We start from the raw sequence: 21,935 nt of genomic DNA on the forward strand, positions 1-21,935 counted from the left end.
TTCTCTCACTTATAAAAGTCCTACCGTACTTTACTTGTTTTGTGGGTTTGCAGGAAAGAGGTAAGGTTATAGAGATACACAGTTGCTTACATACCTTCAAAAGAAAGATCATACAAAATCACTCAGCCTCATTTTCTCATCTGTCAAACAAAATGGATGAGTACTCCAATCTCCTAATCCCTCCAGTTCTATTATTTTTTTAATATAATTCTGCATTTTTGTTTCTCAATCTGTCTGAGTTTCTGATTTCTCTGAACACCTGGAAGCCGATTCTATTTCTCAATCTCCCCATCTGGGAAGCAGCAGTAATATTTTATTTTATCCATACTCCTTAGAATTTCATAAAACAACCTGGACTCTATAATAGTCCTACTTATTTTTCTTTCCTTGACAGTCATTACAGGTAGCAGGAGAACAAAGAAGTATACATCAACACTCTAAGACATCACTTGAATCACTGCCTTTATGACAAGTTCCCATGGTAAGCCATCTCCCCCACCCCCCCTCACCACTGCCCGGCTTCATATTAAACTAAAGAAATGCACTTCTTACAGTCACCTTCTGAACCAGCCATTAAATTTTAATTTTGGTGTTCTCTGCATCAAGAGCCTAACACAAGGAAAATATCCTTACTTTTTAGGAGATGAACTGGCACTGTTTCAACATTGATATATTAATTCAGTTGAAAGGACTAGGAGACAAGATGCAAAATTACCAGGTACCAGCCAATGTTTGAAAAGCAGTACAACTACTGGTTGTACATGCAGACTTGGGGAGTCAAATGGCCTATATTCGAATTCCAGGTCTGCCACACTAACTCCTGACTTTAGCCAAGTTACATAACAGCTCTGTGCCTCTGTTTCCTCAACTATGAAATAGGGATAAGTTGATATAAGGATCAAATAAGTTAGTACAAGTAAAGCAACAGAACAGTGCCTAGCATCTACAGACACACAGTGTCACCTGCTAGTATCATTACTCAGCGACCAAAGCTATAGAATTTAATGGATTCATAAGTAATATCCACAATGAATTGAGCTATAATTGTTCATACTGGAAATACAGATATATTTTCAAATATGGTTTTTGTGTCTTGTATTTTATATAGTAGCAACTACCAATTAGTTTTATATATATATATATATATATATATATATGATTAAGAAAAACTCACTTCACTTACATGTCAATTTTCTCCTAGCGAAATAGAAAGCTCCACAAGTCATCAATACTTTAAAAGATTCATGAATATATATGTATTATGATTCTGTTAGGATTTCACTATATTCATTTTTAAATATTTGCATTGGCCTTGGTCGTTTGGAGGTTAAATAAAATAAATGGCATGAATAGTGGAGAATCAGGTGACACACACACAAAAAAAGAATATGGCTAAAGTGGCTGTCTGTTAAATCAATTCCCAATTCTTTGCCCAATTCACTGACATTTGCATTTTACCGAAGCTTATCCAGACCACAGAATGAGTGAAACATATGGCACTTCTTATTTATGAGCGATGTTTCATGATTAACATTGTAATATCTGACACAACATATGTAATTAGAAAAGAATTAATTTAATTCATTAAGTAACTCTAACCCTTTGACTCTCCGTTCTCTAAATGAACAGTATCCAACTTCTCTTTTCTCAGACACCTTCAACTGGCCATATATGTGCTCAGAGGAAATGATTCTTTCCTTTATTTCAGACTGGCACTACAGTTTTGGTTTTATGTGGCAATTTTGGGAAACCATTCTGAAACTCACATTATGAAACGTGAATTATGTGCCCAGAGAGAATTGTTTAAATTTCCTGAGGGAGCTTAATACTCACCCACGCCATATGGAGAACAGTTTCCCAGTTCCCACTGTAGCACACCTACCTGAATATATTTAGTTCTGGTCTAACTTCAGCCTCCTCAATTGATTTAGAGGCTGGTAACTTCTCAATGACATCACTTTTTATTCTTTCTGTCATTCATTAAAGCACTTAAATCTGTGACACCATTCAGGCTTAACTCCTTCCTCTGGAAGCCAGTTGGACTAACAACACACAAAGCAGAGAGCAGACACTTGACTAAGGAAAGCTATAGTGGAAGGCATTTCCTGACTTATCATTCTCCTATCGGTTATTTTCTTGTACAAGTCACCTTTAAAATCTCTTCGGGTGTTACACTGTAACCACAGGACCTCATTGTATGGATATTGTCAGCTTACTAACTGTATACTACATCTAACTATCATACAGATTTATTTTCTTAATACTTCACCAGAATTGGAAGAGGTCAGTCTTTGCTCTAGGGTTTCTAGAAAGGTCTAGTTGCCTTATCTATCTTCTCTAACCAACAAAATAACTTTTCTTGCTTAATTTATTTTGGCCTATTTAGTTGTTTCAGCTGATCTAACTCTTAGAGGCCATCCAGTCATTACTCTAATTCTTCCAAATGTGTAATATGCCATGTTTGAACAGTCCTTCAGTCCCCGCCCCAGGAAGTCACTCACTTTTGTGGGATCATGCTTCTCTGTACATTCTCACCAAAGATTTCACTATCAGATTTGCAGCCAGAAAAAAAGATCATCTTCAATAACATGGGGCTCATCCCAATTGCTTTTTTACCATTTGCCTTTCTGGCTTTTCCTAGCCCGGGTTAAACTCAGGTAATTGTCTTATGAGATTAATATATCATCCATTTTATTTGCAGTGCCCTTTCTCTCTGATCTTTCTCTTCTCCTCTCTGAAGAGCAAACTGAAATAGCTACAAGAATGTCTCAAGTAACAGAAGCAAAAGGCATTTTCCATTGTATGTGCCATAAAATGAAAAATGTCCATTATCTACTCACTCACTCAAAAATCTTTAGTGTTGACTTCATGTTGGGCCCTATTCCAGATGCTGGGAATGTAGCAGTGAAGAAGAGCTCAAGCAAACCGCTGCCCTCGTGTAGCATCCATTCGTCCTGAACATCCTCATCTGCTAGCCCTCCAGTTGAACACCGCCCACCGATAATGACCCCTGAGAGTCTCTTCACACCAACATTGGCTGCAAGGGACACGACACCACTGTCCTTGACTAGCATGTGGGAAAAGAAGCCAGCATCCTCTCATCACCGTTTCAGCAATTTCCCCCAACAGGCCCGTTCATGAGACGTGCTACCGCGCACTTTTTCAGTTTATCTGATGAAGGGCCCTTCAAATTTGATGCAGGGCCTCCATCTTGAGGTACTTTTCCAAAGGCAGTGATGACTAAGCCCTGAGCTATCCCCAGTACCTCATTTTGTTGCCTTTGAGTTGCCAGGTGCTGCATCTGCGCAGTGGATGATTAGGGCTCTGGGTTGGGCTGAAAGTCAGGAAACAATGCACACCGGCCTGTCCTTGGGCTGAACTCTAGATCTTCACCACACCAGCACTGAAGTAGCTAATGCAGGCATTACTTATATTAGGGTTTGTTTGTTTGTTGGAGACAGGGCCTGGCTCTGTCGCCCAGGCTGGAGTGCAGTGGCATGATCATAGCTCACTGCAGCCTCAAACTCCTGGCCTCAAACCATCCTTCTGCCTCAGCCTCCCAAGTACCTAGGACTACAAGCACATGCTAACAGGCCAGGCTAATTTGTAAAATTTGTTTTTGGAGATGGGGTCTCACTGTGTTACCCAGGCTAGTTTTGTATTCCTGGCCTCAAGTGATCCTCCCATCTCATTCTCCCAAAGTGCTGAGATTACAGGGATGAGCCACCATACTCAGCCCGTATCAATATTTTTAATAACAGTTTGTGGCAAAACTTTTTTTTTGAGACAGGGTTTTGCTCTGCTGCCCAGTGTAACAAAACTTTTAAGAAACCCCAGAACATGGACTGACTGAGCTACCTAGAAAGTATCAGTCACCCAACCTTAAGCAAACAATTAACAGCAAAAATAAATATAACTTCTCATCGCAGCCCAAAAAATAAATAAGTGAAGGAACATTAGACAGGGAAACCACAGTGCACCGACTTTCCCTTATGATGGTTTTATATATCAGCATCATAAAAAATTTCCTAAAGGCTAAGCTGAAGCCAAACTGCTGCTCTGATCCATGAATTTACCAATATTCAAAATAAATCCAACACATCAGGAAGATCCGTGCCTTTCCCTTATACTCCTGGTTTGAAACACCAGTGGAAAGGACAAAAAATAAATTTGATTATCAAGAATTTCTTGAAAAGGAAGAACAGACAATAACTATTTTTTAAATTATAAGGCAAATACAAAATCTGATCAGATGATTTTAAAATGTTTACAATGATTTATATTCCGTTTAATGTTTCCTTTTCTCCCACTAAATTGCTGTGGAAACTTCATTTAATAGATAAGAAAACAGTATATGGAATTAATCATTGTTAACCAAATTGCATTTAACATCTGCTGAAGACTCAGAAATGTGAAGGTCTGGGGGAGATTTTGAATCTTTATTCTCTTCTCAGAGCCAGGATATCATCCCCATACCCACACTATTTGCCAGACAATCAGGATTAGTCAGCAAAGGAGGATGGATGAAGTGTTCCTTTTGTGGGAGCTATTTATGTACTTGTTGGATTGTCGCTAAGTAAAGATAGTTTAAATGTGCATTTCCGCAAGGCGAACGAATGAACCACGGTATCTCAGAGGGTGGCTTGTAACCATATGCTTTTTGATCTATTCAAGTTCTTTCCCCCGACTATTTACAACTAGTTGGAGAGCAAAAGAATTGGGGAGTCTCCCAGAAATGATGTAATTGAGTATTTCCATTATATTAATGTACTGTTGCCTAATAAACCACCCCAAAACTTAGAGGCTTAAACCAATGACTTATTATTTCTCGTGATTCTGAGCCCGATTGGGTAACATTTCTTCTCTTTGTGGTGAGGCTAGAATCATTCATTTGGCTGCATTTAACTGGGTGCTTTGCCTCCCTGAAGTACCTCCCATCATTCAGCAGTTTAGCCCAAACTTCTTTATGGCACAGCCCCTGACCTCAAATTCCTGGCCTCAAACCATCCTTCTGGCTTCCAAGAGGGAGTGTTGCAAATGTGCAGCACTCAGTGTGCCTCCACTTGCTTGATGCATGCTAATGTACCATTGGCCAGAGCAAGTCCCATGGCTGAGCTCAGCAGCAGTCATGAAGAGGACTGCACAGAGTATAAATATCAGGAGTGGGGTCACTGGGGGGCACCAACATTGCAGTCTCTTCCATCCAGTTCTCTAGTGAAGGCAAAATATCTCAAACTGAGTAGACACCTCGATTATCCTTCAACATGTTAATCAGATGGAACACATTAGCACAACAGCTCATTTAAATGCAAGACAATATTTGTTAGAAAGTGCTTCCTCTGCCTCCTTCCAACTTCCACCCATTAATTCTATTCCTGCTCTCTTAAGAAACAGACAAGACTAATTTATTTTCTCTTTCCAACGATAACACTTAAAAATACATTAAAAGGATGTCATGATTCTCCAAACTCTTTCAAGAGTCCGTGTCTTCTATTTTCTGGCCACAGTGTTTTCAGTTTCTTCTCACTAGCCTGGTCAAACTACCAATAGCAATGGATAGCTCAGTTCTATTTAAGATAAGCTTGGCTGTTCTCTTAAGTGTCTTGCAGCAGAAATACTGGCCCATTCAAAATAGTTGGGCTAACTTTTAAAACAACAACTAAGCATCTTCCAAGACAATTATAAAAGACTAACTAAAACACAGAGGAAAAGAAAACAGAGGGAGCTCAAAATGGGAGCTTGGCTCTGATAGGTGAATTTTCACACGGAGTTGTGGCACTGAGAACAATACTAGCCTAGAACCACTTGTGCTATGTCATGTGTAGGTCATTTAAATGCACAAGACACAAAAACTCTTCAACGGTCTAGTCATTCCACACTATCTCGAAGCAAGCCACAAAAGCAGGCCCAGGGAATTAGATTTCTCTAGGGATGGACCCAGAGGACTCAGCCTGAATAAAATGATCCAAGTATGATTCTGTTCCTATTCAGATATTCCCCCAGGAATACTCTGGAAGATCTCTACAAATTCAAGTCTTTTGCAATAAACTACAACCACTCTTGCCTAACTCAGAATATTTCAGGAAACTATCAAGCCCAAAATTGTACATTGCCTATGGAGAATTATCTGGATCTGTGAAATCATTCACTTGAAGTGATTTATTGGAGGAATTTTAGGTCAGATATATAGGTAACCTCACACTGGAACCAGCTAAACAGAAACACAAATGACAGACAAACCTCTAATCCATACTGCAGCCAAAACAGTAATAAGGCTGTATGAATTCAAGTCTCTTCTGCAGTACTAGGCAACTAAGGGCAATTGGCTGATGGCATCTGAACCTCTTCATCAACAGTATTTCCATACTAGGACTTGACAATTGGAGAAAAATGTTTAGCCTCAAGTCCTGGTTAAGTCTCTGTTAGTTCAAAACCTCTCTGCTCTCCTAATTTAATATTGTTATTAGTTGGACTCCATGAAAACAAGCTCTAAGACAAAGATGAGCATACAAGAAATTTATTGGAAAACTCTTGGGATGAATATTTGTGTAAGGAAAGGAAAGGGAACAAAGCATGGTTGGGCAGAAGCAGAAGACGACTTCAACAAAGACCCCGGCTAACCCCTTGGGGAACTCGAGCTGGGATGACCCTTCTGGGTCCAGAGCAGGGCTGCGAAGGACACGGCTTTACACATCTGCACTGACATTTATAGGATGCCAGGTTCCCCAGAAAGGGGCATGATCTTGAGCAAGGAAGGCCTTTCAACCAAGGCACTTTGCAGAAGGCTATAAGCTGAGGTGTGTCTTCTTATAGCACTTCCAGCAGCTGGAGAATAAGTATTTCATTTCAGAAGGAAAATCTGAGCAGCATATGCCAGAGCCAACTCTCCATATTTAATGAGATCTTCTTTCTATGGCCTCATGGGTGATGTACAACTCCTCCACAAAAAAGGACACACTTTATTTTATACAATTTGACTCATACTCTGTTTAGCCACAGTTTAAGACCAACATCTAAATTAAGGATTCAGAAACTGTGCGTTTCAAACTGATTAGGCAGCTTCATATCCAAAATTCATGCCAGATACATCAAATTCATAAGTGCTCCTTCTTTCTGAATCCCTAATGCAATTGTTTTTGGGGCAGATATTTAATAAAAATACCAGTGGCATAATTGGGTTGTATCTGCTGAACAGGTCTACACAGAAAAACTAACAAAACCAAAAAATAATTTATTGATTTTGAAGCAACTGGCTTTTTGAACAAGATTTCATTAAATCTTAACATAAAAATATAATGGGACATGAAGATACTATATGATTTTTTATTGTGTCTTTATCCCCAAAAATAAGCAAACCAACAAATAAAATATTGCCCATTGTCGGTTCAGTATGCCCAATTAGTCAGAACAATTGTTTTGGCACTAAGGAGAATTTTTCTTACTCTCAATTTATTAAGGATTTCACCCCAAATTAGGATGTTTAATTTAAAATAGCACATGCATGCACAACACACACACACACACCACCCATCAGTAATACTATAGCTTCCTTGCTTATAACTAGCATATTTAAAGCCTGAAATTTGATTACTTCAAAATACCTTGACACCTTCTACTTAACATACAAAATTCAAAACCTCTTGCCCAAGGTCCTTTATTCCCACTCAAGTTGAATCACAAGGCACATGCAATCTGTGAGTGATTTTGGAAAGAGGGTTGATTTCTATAATTCTATTTCCCCAACATGCATTCTGTTTTTACTTCATTCAGTTCAATTCAACAAACCATTATTGAAGGGCTTCTGTGACCAAGATGCCATGGGAGATTCAGAAGTTAACAATACATAGATTCTAACTTGTAGATGTATGAGTATGTGTGTGTGTGTCTGTCTGTGTGTGTGTCTGTGTGTTTAGAATTCCACTAATTACAGTAGGCTGAAGCATATGAAAGGGAACGTGTTTATCTACAAAAAAAAAGCACTTGTACTTGGTTCAACTTAATATAAGATAGAAAACAATGTAATTATTTTTCATAATAGAATTACAATCAAGCTATCATGGGAATCCAGGAGAAGAAAATGTTCATTCTAATTAGGGGAATTAAAGAAGGTTTCATTGAAGACCACAAACTCGTCCTTGATGAATCAATTTCAGCAGGTGACTGGAGATGGTAGACAGCAGCACAAAGGCACAACTTGTGCAAACGTACTTAGAGATCGCAGAGCTCAGAGCTGAGTCTGGAAGGACTGGAACCTAACACTTTTATTTTATCTTGATGTTGCAAATACTCTCTCCCTGGAAGTTTTTTCTACAAAAGTATTTGGAGTTTGGTTTGGTTGGTTTCGGTGTTGATTTTTTCGATGTGGGGAAGAAGGGAGCCTCCTAGAACCAAGCATGCCATATATGTGCTCTCTGCTCCTATGGAAGGAAGATCCTCAAACCTTTGAGCCACTACAGAAATAATATTCTGCAGCAGCTGTCTAGAGAGGCTGAGATTTTTCCTTTTAGCTACCTGGAAAATGTAGAGTTGCTATTTCAGGAAAACAGGAGATGAATCTCAATCTCAAAAAAGTGTATATTTTATTTAGTCAATAAAAATGTCCACCCACCTATTCCACCCACACTGAACAATCAATAGCAATGAAATTTTGGCCTACACAGGCTGAAAATAATAGGGGCAAAGCAAATACAGACACTAGAAAAGGATTAGATGTAAAATGTTAATTTCATTTACAAAGTGTTTCACGTGCAAAAAAGCATTTGTGTAAGTATTTTCACAAATTGAGATTATCGGGTGTACCCTTTCATTCCTAAGATATAAACCTAGAATTTGAAGACTTAGTAAGAAAAGTGGGATATAAAATGTCTCAACCATTTTTAAAGTGATTACATGCAGATATAACATTTGAGTATATTGGGTTAAATAACATATTGAAATTAATGTCACCCCTGTTTATTTTTTACTTTGTGTGGAATTCGAAAATTTAATATTACACACGTGGCTTGCATGATATTTCTATCAGACAGCATCGACTTAAGAGATGCAACTTAACTTCTCTAAGCCTCAGTTTTCACTTTTATGAAATGGCGCAAATAACTATTGCCCTGTCTTATTGTTTTGCTGTCAAGATAAATGAGCTAATATAGAGACATTTTACAATTTTTTGTAAAAATGTTTTGTAATGTAGATATTGCAGTATTTTGTAAACTATTACACATTATATAAATACCAGGGAGTCCCGAGAGCAACAATTCCTGATGAAAAAGCCCGTGTAATGAATCAGGGTGGTAAACATAACTTTCAGGCTGCTCTGGCATAGGGTTTCAATGTGCCAAACAAAACTAAGAGATGCAGACTTACCCTCCAAGTACTTCGATGCTTTCCGTTAGTATAAATTTGAAATGCCAAGCACGCCAAGCCATCTGCCAGACTCCATGATGGATGAACCCCTCCAGGAGCTGGATGATGTTCTCTGAGCATGCTCGAGGGATGATGTAAGCTATCACTCTATTCTCAGAGGTCAGCCTGGCTGGGAATCTGAAAGGCTGCGATATTAGCATCCACCTAACTTGTGAACTTATCATTGTAGCATCAGCAGTAAACAGCCAGCCGTATCTGGACCCAGGGTTGGTGATCACTGTTAACTGTCAAAACGACGACAATTTTCCAACCTACTATATAAATATAAAAATTGAGCCTAAATCAGAAAAGACTAATGTTCCTAAACTAGGAATTTCTTCTCATTTCCAATCTTTGCTAGAATTACATCTGACTTTTCTGGAAGTACAAGAAATCTCAAATCTCAGACTCTCAGTCTGTGAGGCTGAGATGAATGAAGAAAGAATAAAGTCTGCCTACTCTTAAAGCAAAGGTGCCCTGAGAGTCTCACTCCCAGTTAGTGCAATGGTAGGTCAAAGGGTAGAGCTTCAAGAAACAAATTTAAAGTCCTCAAACACAGTCACCCTCAGAAGCAAGGGACAGAGAGTCAATCAACTGTGTCCACCATCCAGTCTTATATTCTGACATATTATCTCACCTTTGACAGTTTACAACCTGATACCATCAAAACAATTGTTCTTCAAACATTTCTAGCCTCAGGACTTGTTTGCATGCTATTTCTCTGCCAGAAAATGCTCACATGGGTCATGTGGTCCCCATTCTATCTGGCAAACTCCTACTCCTCCTTCAAGAGTCAGCTAGTGTCACCTCCTCTGGGAATCTATCTCTGATACCCCCTACAATGCTTGGACCTGTTTATAAGACCTCTTTATGTTAGAACTGCCTGCTTCTGTATGTGGCTTTCCATTTGACTGATATCTTTTCACCGCGTCTCTTAACATAGTTGAATTTGTTGGAAGGAACCTTTGTTCATTGCTCTTCCTTGTTCATGCAGGGGGACCTCCACTGGAGTGACACTCCTGGCCTCTCTCTATCACCTCTCAACCCATTCCTCCTGATTGGCAGGTGAGTTAGAATAAACCAGCCATGCTCTGTTCTTCTCCTATCTCATTGTCTTTTCTTTGTGATCTGCATACAAGATAAGACAGTATGTATTGTTTCTACTTACTATGCAATAGCAGAAGCCTTGCCCCATGGTTTCCTAGGGCTGCCAGTTGCATTGGGGAAGGGGATATATTAGCAAACTCATTTGACAAACCTCAGCCACAACCTCCAAATAACTTTATAGTTATTATAAAACATTATTTTATCTCCAGCTATCAGACCTCTATGTTCATATCAATTAGTTCCAAACACAGATGGGGAAACAGGATTGTTGTTTATTAGTCTCCTAAAACTCTTATATAGTCATCAGATACTTAATAAATAAATGGATCTCAATTCAACACTAGAGCCATAGATGGATGAAAAAATGTAAGTCAGGAAAGAATAAGCAGCTTAAAATAGAATAGTTGTAAAATATAGGCAGGCTGGATGTTATACTAACAAAGTCCTTGAAGAGAAGATGATGGACAACAATAACCTTTATTATTGACTTCTATTCCTGTCCTCTCTTTAAGGAAGGGGCTGGGTGTTATCCATTTTTTGGGTCTCCCAAATTAGCACCAATAGTAGACATGCAAATATCTGTTTAATTAATAAGTAATACCCTGTGCACATGTGCAGGTTCATCCTGGGAAGAGGAGAGCATAGGTACAAGTTAAAGAGTTTCTTATGACAGCTGGGCTGAGCTGTATGATATCATACAAGCCAGGAAACTACATCCCATGAAAGCAGTCCTGATGGAGCCTTGACAATGATGGTAAGAGAAGGGCTTTTCAAAAGGCAAATGGATTGTTACTACTATGGACTAGCTGATAAGATGTGGTTAAGCCACAGAATTGCCTGGCTCAAATCCTTCTAAGCCTCAGTGTCCTCATTCATGAAAGGAGGTTGGTGAAACTGCTGATGTCAGGGGATTTTTGTGAGAATCAAATAACTGAATTCATGTAAAGATATTAGTTCATGCTTTTTAAATAGGAGGTGCCAGAAAACTGTTGGAGCTAGAGTAGCAAGAGCAGGAGTAGCAACAGCAGTAGCTTAGTTCCAGTATTCACACTTAGGAGAACACAGATGTAACATGAAAAAGAAACAATTTCAAGGGAAGGAGATGGTACAGATAATTTAACAGGATGGAGGTAGATCTATTAGCTAATGAAAAATCTGTAATTTTTTACCCTACCACAGAATAAACTAAGCTGTGCCTTATATTTTACAACTTACACAGTTTATTTTTATATTGTTGGCATTTCTATAACATTTCCTGACAATTTCAAATTTCCCCATCAGAAACACTCGGACATTAAATTAGGAAGATCCCAGAGTCTCCATCTTCCATAATGTACTTTTTCCTTCTGATACTAATCTCAGGTCAGAAACATGCAAGTCTGTTATACTGGGTTGCGGTTGCAGTCAATAGTCACCAAATATTAAATTCTAATTTTTACTCACTCACATTATCTACAAAAAGAAAAATCTAAGAAACTTGTATTTTTTCTAATTTTCTTCTATCTTGCACATGCCACAATAATTACCTGACTCGGTTCCCCACTAAAGAAATTTCACATGCAGAGTTCTGCTATGCTTGAATTCAAAACCATCGATGCTCAGTTTTTAAAAATCTATTCCATAGTAAATGCATCTAAACAGTTTTAGATTTTTCTGGAAAGGAAAATCACAATTGCCTTTCCCAAAGCCACTATTTGAATTGGTAGCCGGTAGCTTGCAAGGCAGTCACCCACACTTAAAAATCCTACAAGCTGATATCTATAAGATATGTCCTCAAGTTGTAAACACCTATTTTCTTAATGCCCCCCTCCTCAGATCCCCTAGGCAACCTATAAAGAAAAAGTTTAACAGATTTAGTAAAATAAAAACTCGCTTCCAAATTTACATCCTATCTTCCCACACACCTAACGAAAAAAGTAATAAAGATTTCATACCGAATGAGCTAAAGCCAGCATCTTAACCGAATATTTCCCCATCTACATTCAAAAAAGGAGAAGAAAATGCCAAATGTTAAGTACATATATTAAGTATTTTAAATTTTTTTGAAAGATCAAATTATGCAATAACTACATTAACACAAGTTTAGTAAAATTCTTGGCCAGGCGCAGTGGCTCATGCCTGTAATCCCAGAACTTTGGGAGGTCAGGGTGGTCAGATCACGAAGTCAAGAGATCAAGACCATCCTAGCCAGCATGGTGAAACCCCATCTCTACTAAAAATACAAAAACGTAGCTGGGTGTGGTGGTGCCTACCTGTAATCCCAGCTACTTGGGAGGCTGAGGCAGGAGGATCGCTCAAACCCGGGAGGCAGAGGTTGCAGTAAGCTGAGATCGCGCCACTGCACCCCAGCCTGGCAACAGAGTGAGACTCCATCTAAAAAAAAAAAAAAAAGTTCTGTAAAAGAGATAGTAAAAATCAGTTCACATACGTAAGGATTGCTCCCCTCTGCCCACTTGCCAAGTTTGGAAGAACTTCCTCTAACCTGGTAAGTTTTCTCTTGCTATTTGCCAATGTGCACACACAACTACAAATTTTCAGGACACTTCTCATAAATAGATGATAATATCTATGTCTACTGTAGCTAATTTTTGTTGCAATTTCAGCCACATAGTTCCTTATTACAAGTCTTTCATTCACCATAAAGTCTCATTAGCACAAACAGAGCTGTTACTGGCTGAAATGTCTTTCCATACACTGAAAATATAAAGTCATAACCAACTTTACTAATGATTATCCTACAAACCTAAAAACTTAAATGTCAGGTATATTTTATTTTCTCCAACCTGGTCTACTAAAAATAAATTAGAGATCTATTCCCCATCTGCAATTTAATTACACACTCAGGAGGCCACCCGATTATAGTTGGAGGGTGTCATTTTGCAGCCTTTGGGTAACTGGAACCTCTCTTTATTTGCATTGCTTCTTTGTAAAATTTCAGACAGACTCAGGCATTCAATCATTAGAAGCTTGAATGAGAAATGGTAACATGGACATTTTTTATGGCCAAAGTTGGAGGAATTAAAAATAAATAACATATTGTCATCTAAAGTATTCATTTTTAAAACAGAGGACACTATGGTATGTCCTTAGCACATACCTCATTATTGGTTTTCATTCATTTACAAAATCTTTGGGTAAGAAGGAGCAGGGAAGGTATTCCTGCCCAACTACCACCTGATGCCTTGAAAATTTCTGTCCTATGTGATACAGTCTGGTCTATATTCTAATAAATTATTTTTATAATCAGTGAAGAATCAAGCTTTTATAATTTATATTCAACTATGTGTTGTTTAGTTATATATTTATTTTACTTTAACCCTGGAAAACAGTATTTTTAAAACTTCATAATTTCTGTTTTTAATTCCTTCAAATCTTTTATCCACTGGACATCAATTTATAATTTTTTAAAAATGTCTTTAACATACTGTCTTGAAATGCAGTTAAGTCAAATAAGCATTTTGTTTGTTTGTTTATTAGTAAACTGATAAAACACTGAAGACTAAAGAAGGTAAAAAAGTTATTTTATATTAGATAGAATCTTGTGTGGTAAGTTTTTGTCCTAAAACAAAATGACTGGGTTTTTCAAGAAAGAGGAAGATTTAAGACAAAACAAAATTTAAGCACATTGTGAATGGTCTATGTAAGTCATAATAAAGTTAGTAAAAATAATTTTTAAAGGGGTTGTATAATTCAATTGGCTATAATTAAAAGGAAATTATTATAATCTTTCTAGAGATGGGCCTTTAATATTTTTAAAAATTCACTAAAACATAAGTAATTGGTTAAAACAAGATTTTATTATAAATATTCACTTATTTTTAATGCAAGAACTTTTTAAACTTTTAAATTCTATAATGTCTTTTTAACATTCTTCAGATTGATATCTTAAAAGTGCCACTCTTTATTGAAAAGGCCTTGAATGGTGACTCTCTCCTTCACCTTTTGTTGGCTCCTATAACTTACTAGTTATCTAATATAAGGAAATTTTGTTTTTTGAAAACAGGCAAATAAAGTGTCTTTTGGATATGCCTTTTGTTCTGCATGTCAGTTGTATTCCTATCTTTATATGGATCATGTGGAAGTGATATTTCACCACCAAACTACATGAAAAAGCTCCAATCGCCAGGCATGGTGGCTAATGCCTGTAATCTCAGCACTTTGGGAGGTCAAGGAGGGTGGATCACGAGGTCAGGAGATCAAGACCATCCTGGCTAACATGGTGAAACCTCGTCTTCACTAAAAATACAAAAAAATAGCTGGGTGTAGTGGCACGCACCTGTAGTCCCAGCTATTTGAGAGACTGAAGCAAGAGAATCTCTTGAACCAGGGAGGTGGAGGTTGCAGTGAGCCAAGATCACACGCTACTGCACTCCAGCCTGGATGACAGAGCGAGACTCTATCTCAAAAAAAAAAAAAAAAAAAACAGAAAAAGAAAAAAGCTCCAATCAAATAACTTAAAAAATGTAAGTGCTAATGTAGATGACAGGTTGATGGGTGCAGCAAACCACCATGGCACATGTATACCCACATAACAAACCTGTACGTTCTGCACATATATCCCAGAACTTAAAGTATAATAAAAAGTAAATAAATAAAAATAAATTCAAGTGCGTATCAGATTTGTAGAAGCTAGCTCAGATGTCTTTTAATTCAATGCCTTGGTAACCTTTGGTAAAATTAATTTGGTAAATTTAGTCTCAAAACTCTCCAGGAATTTAAAAATCTCAGTCATGTTCAAACCCTCAGGGTTTCCCCCCACCCAACCACTAGAAATTTGGGTCACTAAAAAGTTAAAGTAGTAGAAGCATAACACTTGCTTTTGGCAAAATTTTATAAGCACAAAGATGTCAATTCTCAAAAAAAAGTAAGTTGCTTTTTTTTTTTTTTGGTAAAGAAACTATTTAAGAGTTGCTTTATAATGAAGGAAATTATACAGACAAAACTAAATAAATTTTTTTTAAAAAAACAAGCCAGGGCAACAAAACTCTGAGCCCTATTGTGTTAGCAAGAAAATAGTCGACCTGGCACGGTGACTCACGCCTGTAATCCCAGCACTTTGGGAGGCCGAGGCGGGCAGATCACCTGAGCTCGGGAGTTTGAGACCAGCCTCACCAACATAGAGAAAGCCCATCTCTACTAAAAATGCAAAAGCCAGCCGAGGGTGGTGGCAGGTGCCTGTAATCCCAGTTATTTGGGAGGCGGAGGCAGGAGAATCGCTTGAACCCAGGAGGCGGAGGTTGCAGTGAGCTGAGATCAGGCCATTGCACTCCGGCCTGGACAACAAGAGTGAAACTCCGTCTCAAAAAAAAAGAAAAGAAAGAAAAGAAAAAAAGAAAAGAAAAGAGTTAATATGGGGTAAGGGCAAAACCAAGTAACTATTTAAAATCAAAGGGTGTAATGTAAAGGAATTGTTCCATTTTGTAGACTGGTATCATTCAGCTTCTTAAAAAAAGATCTTTACTACAATGGATTGTAAAAATAACCACTTTAAGGACAAAATTCTTAATTTTAAGTGCTACAGAATTTAAGAGCTTTTTTGGGGGATTAATGCAGGACACACAGCTCATTACTGAACAGTCTCTGAGTATATGTGATCCAAACACACATGGGGTTGTTCCTGAGACAGCAATCCGCCTAGTGGGCCAGATAATGCCATTGTAATGCTTGTTTCCCCTGAGAAGGGGACTGCCCAACTCTCCCTATAAAATACCAAGCAAAACACTCCAGATGAAGCAGATATATGCCTTACACATAAGCCATGTTGGACTAGCTTTATGATAACTGGAATATCCTTCCACCAAATATGCCTATTACCTGGGTCATGGTAAACTGGGAGGTTAACCAGGGCCCCTTTACATGGGTGCCCCTCCCACAGAATTATAGGACTGTTTAAGAAGGCTTTTCAAATTTGCTACCCCTCATAGGTCTTACATATGCATCTCCCTGCTGGGAGCCCAACCCTTTTCACCAGAAAAGGTAAAATGGTCTGGGGGTAAAAAAGGGTTCCCAAGACCAGAACATAAAAACAGACAGGTTAATAGAATTATAAAATTTAAGATGTTTACACAAGCTCTATGTAAGGTAGTTGTAACCCGCTTGCCTAAAAGTCTTATGAAAATGAATACTGTATCTAACTAGGGGGTGTTTCCTCTGTCTAGTACTATAAACCGGAGGCATATAAATCTGTTCTTTTAAGGAATATTTAATTGCACATGCTAAATGGGAACTACTAAATTGTCTAAGCCCGCAAAATATAGGGTAAAAGCTGGAGTGCTAGTCAGGATGAATCCTCCACTGCACAGCCCTTTTTGTGGAGCTTTTACTGGGGCCGATGGCAAACACTTTCAACTGACAATGACTGAACTAGAAAATTTCTACTTGATGGGACATTTACTGTCTTGCTTTGGAATATTAACTGAAGCTACCCCCAACTTAATGGAAATAATGTTTTCCAAAAGAGTTCCAGTATAAAATAAAAATGGTTTACATAAAATCTTGCTACCTAATAAGCAGAGAGCCTCTTTTCTAGGACTAGTTGTGAGGAGCCGGTAAATTCTACAGTGACTAGCAGCTCTCATGAGCTGTTTGGTTTGTAAATGGCACTTCCAAGGTAAACATCTTGTTTTAAAAGCTCTGGTTAAAAAAGGGTCAAGAAAATCTTTTTCTTTTACATTACTTGGGTAAAGTATGTTTTTGTAAGCAAATTTACCTTCCTGAGTTCTCCAAAATTCAGATTGTAATTTTACATTATAGTTGTCCTCATAGTTGTCTGCAGAAGTTCAATAGTAGTTAAAAAAATTTCATTTCAAGGGAAAAGCATAACATTAATACTAGATTTCAGTCCTAACTTCTTGAGTGCAGATTAAATTATTCCTTGGCTACAATAACCCTCTAGAAAGTACCAGGTTATAATTTTTTTTTTATTTTTAGTTTGTGCCCTAATGGAATAGGCTCCTTTTCCTCTTCAGACACACAAATTACACTTATAATCGTCAAATAATAAATGTTATTTATCTCTCCTTGTTTTACTTCCAAGGAAACCAAAATAATGGTATCCTGAAGACCAGAGATATGAATCTTCCTCATCTGGCATCCCACCGGGCCTGGATCTGTTTCACTGCTAATGCTCTGCTGTTAAAACTACGCAAGCTGCCTTCGTCTAGGCCCAGGGACTATCATGGAAGAGGTGGGTGCAAAAGATTGTAAGGGCTGGTTTTGAGGGATAAAATCAGGTCAAGGTCAAACTCTCCAAATCAAGAAGGGGGTACAAAAATGCCAAAACAGCTGGTAAAACAAAATTAGTTGCCTTCTAAACTAATATGTGTCACTTTTTCTTCCACCCCAACCATAAAAATTGTCTGCTTACTATAGAATTAAAGGAAATTCTTTATTAACAGAATGAAAATACCTTGTAACAAAGCCTCCTGGGTATAATACTCCCAAATATGAGTTGTAAAGACAAATCTATCTGTATATTTTAAATTATTTTTCGGACATAAATTAGACATTGAATTATTTTTCAAACATAAATGTATATGTTTTATATAGCTAATTATTATAAGTATGTAACAAAAACCAAGCTAACAGTAGCTCAACATATAGACGTTAAAAAATAAGTCAGTCTTGTAACTTTGCCTTTTGGTTTTGTCGTTGGCCTTCTTTAAAATAATAATATAAGAAGTAATGAATGCCTGTCCACATCCATTTTTATCTGGCCTAGAACAATTAATTGGCTGTGAGTCTTTCGACTCTTAAGGCCCTCGGCCATAGGGAGTTCTGCCAAGGGACAAAAACAAAATGACACTGTAGAATCATATGACTTCTCCTGTGACAAAACCTCCTTTTATTTCCCAAGTATATGGTGCAATACAAAAGTGGAGGGAAAAATAGATTTGTCTACTGTTAACAAGTCTATAACAATTTAGACACTGAGGACCAGGCAGGGTATTTCTTGCATTTGATTTAAACCCTCCTCAGGATGTTATACCTATGGAGATAAATTGGCTGGAAGAGAGATTAAATTTATTGGATTCTGATTTAATGTCGGTCCTACAATCTTCAAATAAGACTTATTATAAAGTTCAAATGAGCCTTGATAAAGAGGGTAAACACAGTGTGAGTCCGATCAAAGAAGATAACAATGCACACAGTGGTATTCTGGCTCATTAGGTTGTTTACTGCTGTCTGACTCTACCTATAACCTTCTTGGATGCCTAATCTTCACTATCTATATGATATTTGTCACTGTATTAGTATTATATAGCTCTTGTAAATATTATGTCAGATACAGCAAAAGGAAAAAGGCACAGTTGAAGACCCAGATCATGATAGCTTGCAAAATGAATCTGATCTGGGATTTTTTTTTAGACCAAACCCTAGGCCTGACTCTATCTCATACCTTAAAGAGTTGCCTGTTACATCTGGTCAGCCTGTGTCCTCCCCATCATGATACAAATTGCTGATATTTAAAACTATTGCCACCAACCAGACTACTCTAGGAATGAGCCTTCCTCGTGCCGTAGGACCTCGTCAAATGACCAAATCAGCTAACTCTAGGAATGAGCCTTTCCAGAGGAACCTGCTGCTGTTTGTTGGCCTGCATATGCATTCTATGGAATGCTTTTTGACCAAGAGGGGCTACTGAGGACTAAACTCTGGTTTTTTATCTTGCCTAAATTCCTATCTAAGGGGTCTGGGGAGTCATGCCCTATAAACCATAAATTCTCATCAGATAAGGTTTATTAAACCCTATCTATTGTGACTTACCTTCCAACCTGACTCTGGCAGAACATTCCAAGACAAGGAAGAAAATCAAAATAATTTAGCCCAAAACATGTTTCTTTGCCATATTTTGAAATGGCCCTGCGAAGCTGTTCTTTGTGGGGGGGACAATTTGCATCTGTAAAGAATCTCTGTTAACATAGCTAGATCATTCTCTTCCAGGCCCTCCCAATCCTAAAGAAATTAACTAAGACCTGAAAAGAAAATATTTGTCATCTATTGTCTCTAAGGACAGCCACTATAAGACGTCAAAAGAACTTTGGTTTCCACAATCTTTATCTTAACCTGAACATTCCCTTTCTATCAATCCCAGGTCTTTAGACAAACTCAACCAATTGCCAACCAGAAAATGTTTACGTTCACCTATAGCCTGGAAGCCCCTGCTTTGAGTTGTCCTGCCTTTCTGGACCAGACCAATGTATTTCTTAAATGTATTTGATTGATATCTCATGCCTCTCTAAAATGTATAAAACCAAGCTGCACCCCGACCACCTTGGGCACATGTTCTCAGGACCTCCTGAGGGCTGTGTCGTGGGCCATGGTCACTCATATTTGGCTCAGAATAAATCTCTTCAAAAATTTTACAGAGTTTGACTCTTTTTGTTGACAATATGTACTATTCCAATCTTCATTAATATTTTTTCAAGAATAAACATGTTTTCATTGTGCTCACAAAAAAAGAATATTTCAATAATCATTATATAAAAATGTGGTAATCTAATGGCAATAGTTACCACTACATTTATTACAGTAATGATTATAGATTTAGTTTACATAAACAGTGTTACCTTGAGCTCACCCTTCTATTCTTGTCTACAACCACAACGGGTTTGTTGCCTGATGCATGGCAAGTCAATACATTGAGACAGTGTGTTGCAGCAGAAAAAGGGGTTTAATCATAAGGCTGTCAAATGAGAAGCCAGGAGGAAACCTCAAATCTACCTCCTCGGGGAGTTTGGGGCTAGGGATTTTAAGGGGTTTAGACCAACAGGCGACCAGAGGTGTGGAGATTCTTGATTGGTCAAAGAGTGTGGTGTGAAGTCACCAGACAAGGAGATGAAGACCCTGTATTCTTATGCTGATTCTGTTCCTTTGTGGGGGTCTTTGAATGGTTAGAGTCAGCTGTTCCACTGGAATTTAGGATCTAAAAAACATCCTAAGCAATTCTTAAAATCCTTGTGATTCTAACATCAGAGATCCTATCTATAGGAACAATGGGGATGCAAATGGTCAGTATGTAGTGCTACGTGACTTTCCCTTCACTTAGCAAGCAGCCACGAGGAAGTGGACCAATATGCAGCCTGATGAATGCTTAATTATAACTATAATTTTGTCCAGGACCCAGCATGTAATTCTTGTTAACTCTGTGTGGGTGGTTTCACTTCCACTATCTTTGACTATCTTTGATTATATGGCCCCTCCCTTTATGGTTCTCCACTTATATACAGGTAACTATTAATCAGCAGGTGAGTTATTTTAAATACAAACTTTTATTTGCTAGAAGGTGAAATGGCTATAATTGTCGGATCAGAGAGGTTGCCCTCCATTTAAAATATACCTTAATCATCTAGAATTTCACACACACTGATCATTTATGTCTAAGTGATAACAATTCATCATTGGCATCTGCAGAAGCTGAAATAATCTTAGGTTTTTCATTGATTTGACAAATACGTATTTGGATCCCATTTCATTCCCGATGCTGTGCTAGGCATCTGTGTTACAAAGAAAAATTAAACATAGTATCCAACATGAAATAACTCATTCAAATAGAGGAAGACTAACACACTTAGGAAAATGCTAGCAGCATACACAGGTGATTCAAGGAGGTTTGCCCACCTCCAACCAGGGGCAATAAGAGGAAACTGAGTCCACTGTACTGAGCTTCAAAAGATGAACTTAACTCAGCAAGGAAAAGTGGGAGAAAAGAGGTGTTCTCATCTTATACAAAAATAGGGGGTCTCTCTTAGACCTAGAAATACTGTTAGATAGCGTCTGTTTCAACCAACCTCCTAATTTTCCAGATGAAGAACGTAATATTTTTGAGGCTTTTTCTCACTAATCCTTATAATGTTTTTTAGAGATTTTAGAAGCCAAATACTATGTTAATTTTTACAAACAGGGACATCGTGGTACACATATAGAAAGTTATGTTAATTTTTACAGTTAAGGACATTGAGGCATGCATGTAGAAAGCAACTTGCCAAAAGCCCCTAAAAAAGTTTGATGAATGTAGGTAGGTATCTCAAGTTGAAAGACTCTCACCCAACTATTTATGCTGAAACAAATGATATTATTTGTACACGAAAAAAAAGAAGACTGGGCTGAGAATTTGGAGTCCTGATACTATATGTTCTATGATTTTGAAAAGGCTCTTATATATTCTCACTTGTAAAATGAGACAGTGGGATAAGACATCATACAGTTCTAGGGTCATGTTGTCAAACTGTCAGAGGCATTTAAACCAGAGCACTCCATCTTGAATAAGGACAGGATAAAATGAGGCTAAGACCTACTGGGCTGCATTTGCTGGAGGTTAGGCACACTAAGTCACTGGATGAGATAGAACGTCAGAACAAGACACAGGTCACAAAGACCTTGTTGATAAAACAGGGTGTGGTCAAGAACCCAGCCAAAACCCACCAAAA

At 37.9% G+C, this 21,935-nt stretch overlaps 1 protein-coding gene and 1 long non-coding RNA gene across 2 annotated transcripts in view; both read right to left on the bottom strand.

Moving 5' to 3' along the window:
- LOC135968268 (putative uncharacterized protein CCDC28A-AS1) overlaps window positions 1-9,668 on the bottom strand; it is a 481,602-nt gene extending 471,934 nt beyond the window's left edge. The window contains exon 1 of the mRNA XM_065534058.2: window positions 9,361-9,668. Coding sequence (XP_065390130.1) covers window positions 9,361-9,584 — 224 coding nt within the window. The 5' untranslated portion in view covers window positions 9,585-9,668. The remainder of the gene's footprint in view (window positions 1-9,360) is intronic.
- A 2,278-nt stretch (window positions 9,669-11,946) lies between these two features.
- LOC135968191 (uncharacterized) overlaps window positions 11,947-21,935 on the bottom strand; it is a 193,984-nt gene continuing 183,995 nt past the window's right edge. Inside the window, exons 3-4 of the long non-coding RNA XR_010582769.1 lie at window positions 12,759-12,879; window positions 11,947-12,482 (exon numbers count right to left, since the gene is read on the bottom strand). This is a non-coding gene — a long non-coding RNA (uncharacterized lncRNA). The remainder of the gene's footprint in view (window positions 12,483-12,758; window positions 12,880-21,935) is intronic.

This window comes from Macaca fascicularis, chromosome 18, assembly GCF_037993035.2.
Source record: "Macaca fascicularis isolate 582-1 chromosome 18, T2T-MFA8v1.1".
Lineage (NCBI taxonomy): Eukaryota > Metazoa > Chordata > Mammalia > Primates > Cercopithecidae > Macaca > Macaca fascicularis.